The 5,707-nt window shown below is 54.1% G+C and overlaps 3 protein-coding genes across 3 annotated transcripts, besides 3 other annotated features; all 3 read right to left on the bottom strand.

Moving 5' to 3' along the window:
- Positions 1–476: 476 nt before the first annotated feature.
- Positions 477–514: a microsatellite.
- A 41-nt stretch (positions 515–555) lies between these two features.
- On the bottom strand, positions 556–3,123 carry TraAM80_09703 (uncharacterized protein; the record flags this gene model as incomplete). Its single annotated transcript, XM_029386371.1, has 1 exon — positions 556–3,123. The coding sequence occupies one exon, from the start codon at positions 3,121–3,123 to the stop codon at positions 556–558; it is 2,568 nt and encodes an 855-aa protein (XP_029233756.1).
- A 233-nt stretch (positions 3,124–3,356) lies between these two features.
- Positions 3,357–3,391: a microsatellite.
- A 750-nt stretch (positions 3,392–4,141) lies between these two features.
- TraAM80_09702 (putative surface protease GP63) lies at positions 4,142–4,555 on the bottom strand (the record flags this gene model as incomplete). The annotated part of the gene is made up of 1 exon (XM_029386370.1): positions 4,142–4,555. One exon carries the CDS (start codon positions 4,553–4,555, stop codon positions 4,142–4,144), a length of 414 nt encoding a protein of 137 aa, XP_029233755.1.
- A 307-nt stretch (positions 4,556–4,862) lies between these two features.
- Positions 4,863–4,881: a microsatellite.
- Positions 4,882–5,113: 232 nt separating this feature from the next.
- On the bottom strand, positions 5,114–5,707 carry TraAM80_09701 (surface protease GP63; the record flags this gene model as incomplete). The annotated part of the gene is made up of 1 exon (XM_029386369.1): positions 5,114–5,707. A coding segment is annotated over one exon (594 nt), but the record flags the coding sequence as incomplete, so codon positions are not given.

The raw sequence follows: 5,707 nt of genomic DNA, 5'->3' as shown, positions 1-5,707 counted from the left end.
AAAATACACACGGATAGAATTAAATTAGAAGAAAACAAATTAACACCGTCATCGACAAAGACACCATCAACAACGTCGCAAAAGAGTCACAAAAGGGGGAAAAAATAACAGCAGCCCCACACGCCAAAAAAGTAAAGGAGGCACTGCCGTCAGGCCATGCACGGCCTTCCGTACTCGTCCGTCGCCTTCCCACGCCCCGCGTGTCATGGTGGGCGTAAGCACCCCCATACGTTCCCTACGATACTCCCGCTCACTGTCGGCATCGGCACACTGCCTTTTATCGATAAAAATACGACTGACTACATATATCATTTTCATTTTCCTTGTGACTTTTCCACTGGGCGTCCCCCTGCCATAAAACCGGCCGTGAGGTCCGTGCCCCTCTTCCCTCTTCCCTACACACACACACGCAGGCAGAGGGGCAGGCAGAGGGGCAGCAGAAATAATGGACAGGAGCCCAAACCCCATTCCCCCCGAAACAAAAGCAAAACAAATAAATACTAAAAACAATACACACATATACCCATACATGTATGTAGATGTATCCGTGGCACATCAAATAAGTGTCACACGTCGCCATGCACGTACACCAGGGTTTTCCCCAGCAACCCACGTTGAAATTAAGCCGAGCTTTCCAGCACGAGTTTGATCTGGCCCTCCTCCTTCGTGCTGTCTTCGTTCGCCGCTGTTGCGTAGTCGACTCGCTTTGGCGTCGTCCAGCCGCACCTCGTCGGCAAAGGCCACAAGCCTGCGTTGCTGCGACAAGAGCTCCACCTCCCGTAGCCTCATGCATGCCCCTGTGCCAGACCCTACCACTGATGACTCCACGCGGCTCATCACAATGATGCGAAGGGCGTCAAGGCCCCGTTCAGAATAAATGGAGTAACTGAACACTGTTCGATAATCCACAAGAATGGAAAGATTCGGCTGTTTTTTCTCAGCGACACCACCACCGGCAGAAGCAAAAGCGTTAGGTGTGATAGTTCCAAAATACATGGCGACACGAGAGCCGGCATGAACGGGTTCAGAGGCCACTACGGCATTCTTATGGTGAATTTCAAGTGCCATTTCACCACTCTCATGGACGAGACAACGAATGTAGGGCAACGAGTTGTATATAAACTCGGCACTCAGAGCACGTTCGTCCAACGTCGGTGTTTGCCGGTTTCGGTCCTGTACAGTGGCGGAGTGCCCCGTGTCATCGTTGTCGTTTGGACTGCCATATTGTAGAACAACCCCCTCGTCTTCATTGTTCACGTCCTCAACTTCTCGGAAGAAGACGAAAAACTGACACGACAAGATCCCCCTCTCAACGTTGTCGAGCACAAACTGGAGACCAGAGAGCGTTTGTCCGTCACAGGAAGGACCCACGCATACAGTGGAGATGGCTACGGCAGTGCATGTCTTCCTTGCGTCATCGCCCAGTAACTGCAACACTTCACCTCGTTCACTTGCACGTATGGACGGCGAACACACCCAGTGGCAGTTAATCCCTCGTGCCCGAGTTGGAACTGCGGCCAAGGTGGCAGGTACCACGCAAACTACAGGCTCTTGCGGTTTTACTCCAGCTTCCACCTCCTCTTCTACCAGCACATTAAGAAAAACATCGTTTGTCATTGGCTCCGCATTTGGAGCACCAAAAGCAAGTGCTAGAGAAAATGACGCATGCACATCAATGACGTCAGGAGGTGGTACAACAAACGTAGAACTGTATTTCCCAGTGGACAGTTGCGGGCTTTGGACTTGGCTACTTCTCCGGTTTGGCGAGTTCTCATTGTTATCCTTTGTCGTCAGGACGGTGAGAGAGTTCACCCCTCGCCCTGTGAGCTCAGTCAGGGGCGTCGGCATCACAGATTGGGCTGTTTGCTGTCGGTCCTTGGCACTCGGCTTCTTCGATGAGTTACTCATCCTCTTCTCTTCCCTATCACTAACAGGTCCAGCATGCACACCAGGCGGCGTCCATTCTCGATCGGGGAGAGGGATTTCGGTCTTCAAAATGTTGTCTGGTGTCAAGTCGTGGGACAAAGGCACCGGTTGGGCGGCCACTCTCGGTCGCCCCCAAATCATGTTCGCATTAAGAGGACGAACCCCCACTTCCCCGCTGGGGTCGTACTGCGTGGTGGTTCCATAAGGGAAAGGAGTCAGTGTTAACTTCAGGGCAGGCTCAGCGGGGCCGCCGGAGTGCTGCTGCGAAGGCGGCATCGCAGCAAGTGGAGCTTCTTCGGCATTCCTCGTCCTGGACATTTTCTTGTCAGCAGTGGTTGCACCCGCCGACCCCGGCGAGGCCTTCGCCGCCCTCTTCCCATTGACGGGTGTTGGGGAAAGTGTCCAAAGCCACGATGTGGTGTGCACGTCGTTTTCAGCTGGAGACACATATTTGTGTGGGGTGGACGAGACATGCTGTTCTCCCAAAAAGGGAGATGGCGCCTGCTCTTCCGTGCTAGCCGCGCCCAACGCGCTCCTCGCAACACGCGGCGTTGCCCGCTTCGATGGCGCCTCAGAAAAGGCCCAGAGCGCCTGCGCCGGTACCGGGTCGCGCAGACACTGCAGCGCCGCGTTGGGGGTCGCGCACAAGCTGCGCCACGCGCCAGTGGGCTCATCCTCGGCGCTGCCGCACGCGAACGAGGCGCGCGCGTTAAGCTCCGAAGCGCTCCGCTGTGACGGCGGAAATGAACCAAATCGAGTCGCCGATTCGCCCTTACTCACAAACTCCACCTGTGCTGCTGCGGGCGTCGCATCCCCCACCAGCAGTGGACTCATTTGATGCAGGTGGCTGCTCGACGCCGTCAACTCCTCCCGTAATATTTTCCCCGATAGCGGCGTCGATGCGGCCGATGCCCCCCGGTCATTTTGAAGGACAGAGTAGTGCGTCTCCACCGTATCGAGGATGAGGTTTGACCCATCAAGGCGCGGCACCACCAACTCCGCCCGCACATGGTATTCACCGGGGGGCAGCGCAAGCTTTTTGCCGGATTGCCACAGGTCCTTCGTGTACACAAGTCGTTTCTGCTGCCCCTCATACACTGAGACCCTCAGCTTTGACGGCTGCTTCTCACTCATTACCACGGCAAACTCAAAGTGCCCATGGTACTTGCCTGAGTGCGGGATAATAAAGACACTCATTAAACACCCTGGTTCCTGTTTCAATGGCGTGGACTTCGGTGACAGCAACCTCCCGCTCGTTTGTGTCGGTAACAAAATTCACCACCTTCGCCGCCCACGTAGTACGGCTGCACGTAAATTTCCCTCCACTCCTACCCACTGGAGAATAACCACCCCTTGCCTCGCCAACTTAAACGATATGCTTCTGCCGGTGACCACAAACATCAAAGGAAAGTATGAAACACGCATCAAGCCAATACCAACAACAAACAAAAAAAAACAACCACACGGAAGCAGCACAACGCAAAATCAAGGCATCCGTCTGGCAGAATGCGCCGCGCCCCTCCACGCATTCTACACAGATCCTCAAAGTACCAATGGCAGAAACGCAGAAAAGTTGAAATAAGCGCGGGAGTGCGGCGAAGAACGCAGAGCGGGAACACGCCCCACGCCTGCGACTCCTCCGCCCTCAATGAATTCAGCTCCCAACAACCCCCCACTAAAAAGAAAAGTGCATCCAAAGGGCCAGAGCGGATAGTGACCCTGAAAACATACATAAAACCAAAAAGAAAAAAAAGGGAGGGAAATAAATCAAAGAATGCATTTCGACGGTAGCAATTACTTAGCACAGATGGCACCGCATGCAAACTTCAGGAGGCAGCGTTTAATGGCTCTCGCGGCGTGACAGCGAGAGAAGTTTATCCTGCCCTTACTAGTTACGGCAGTAGCAAGACCTTAGCAACAAATAGCACAAACAGGGCAACGTGAACGAAGGCCGCAGCATCATCAGGCCAAGCATAATATTCCTCGCAAGAGTCGTCATCGTCATCTTCGACTTCGTCCCCATCGCTGCTGCCGCCAGAGTTATCCCTGTCACTGCCTGGAGGAGGCAGTACTTCAACCGTTCCGCTGTTGGCGGCGATGGCGCTCACCTCAAGGTAAGTGAGGCACTTGATCTTGCCGCTTCTGAAGGAGGGTGATTTGGGCTCAATGAATCCGCACTCGGGGCACGCCTCAAAATCACTGGGGCCAAGAAATTTCACCAGTACTTCATTGAAGCCACACAACACCGGCGCACACACCGCGTTGACACCGGTTTACCATGATCCACCCTTCTTGGCACAAGCCTCGAGTGATTCCAGATCCAGGCACCACGAGTTATTTTGCCAGACAATGGTCCATGGAAGGCATCCGATCCCTTCAGTGTACATGTGCAACAACCGTCATAGTTGCCGTCATAGCCTATCAAAGGAAGGGGAACTGCACACCACTCTGATGGTTTCGCTGCGCCGTTCCCAACATTACGAATGCATTTCCCGAGCGCCTGACGATCCGATGCACAGTGCATCAATTTGTCAGCAGCATCACAAAACATCCTGAAATATGCAGCATTAATAATGCCTGCACACTGAATCTCCAGGAAGCTACAACCAAAGTTGTTGCCCCACGACATCGGCTGCTTCCCCAAGGAGACTCATCAACTCGTTCTCCGTGTTTAACTCCGACCCATGTGACGTCGGAGTTCCACTCTCCTGCATCTTCAGCTCGATGCCCTGACGAACGTCACACCCGAAGTGCCTCTTCGTTGCCTTTAACGCTGCAGGTAAAATTCAGGACAATCGTAAAGTCAGTGCTGGACCGCAAATTAGGAACGCCCAGAAACAAGTCTTGCCTCGTCATCTCCACCACGTTAAACCCAAGAGCATGGCCGAGTTCGCAAGTAGTGACGCAAGCAGCATAAACTATAATTGTCAACGCCCATATATATATATTATATATGCAAAATACCCGCCACAGGACGACCATGCGCATATACTGCACACAGGATAGCCCACGTTGCTAAGCCTGCGCCAGCAGCCACGTAGCGCACAATGTCGCCGTTATGTACACCCGTCGACATGTAGTCAGGCGGATTTTTAAATACATAACACGGGAAAGGAAGGCCACGTAGCACAGCCAACGCACCAACCAAGGGTTTGACAAGGAGCCGGCCAGTATGCAGCTTGACAGCTCAAAAAAGGGGAAAGTTTTCGTTCTTCTTCTTCCTCTCCGCCTTCAACACGTGCTGCTCCTGGCAAGGTAACAACCCGCGCGTGAGGTCCGTACGGGACACACCAATTTCATTGCAGTACTTATTTGGGTCCCTCAGATCTTCAGTGGAGACAAAAATGCGGATGGGCGCCCATCCGCTGTTGCCCTCCTCCTTTGCGGCGACGGTGTACGCCTGCATCGCGCCCTGCCCCTTGCGCGGCAGCTCACGCACCACCGCAGTAGGCGACCGGCCGCTCTTCCACAACAGCTCGTCGAACCTGCCGCGTCCCTCTCGGGCGGGAGCTGCGACGGCAAGACACCCACCGGCACACTGCACCGCCAACAGCAGCAGGAGCAGCGCCAGTGGAAAACACGGGGCGAGGTAGCGTGGCCGGCGCACCGCCTGAAGAAATTGCCCGCACCGCCTTCGTTTGTTGGGGACAACTGCATTAGTAGCAGCGGCAAATGCCTTCTCTGCAGAATAAGAAAAGAAGAACACAATACAAAAAAGGGACGAAAAAGGCAGCGCCACACATTTCCTCAGCGCAGCAGCACGCCCGGGCTCCCCAAACCA

This window comes from Trypanosoma rangeli (genome assembly GCF_003719475.1).
Source record: "Trypanosoma rangeli strain AM80 chromosome Unknown Tra_15.4_contig_00655, whole genome shotgun sequence".
Classification (NCBI taxonomy): Eukaryota; Euglenozoa; class Kinetoplastea; order Trypanosomatida; family Trypanosomatidae; genus Trypanosoma; species Trypanosoma rangeli.
This window is presented reverse-complemented; position numbering and strand designations above follow the sequence as displayed.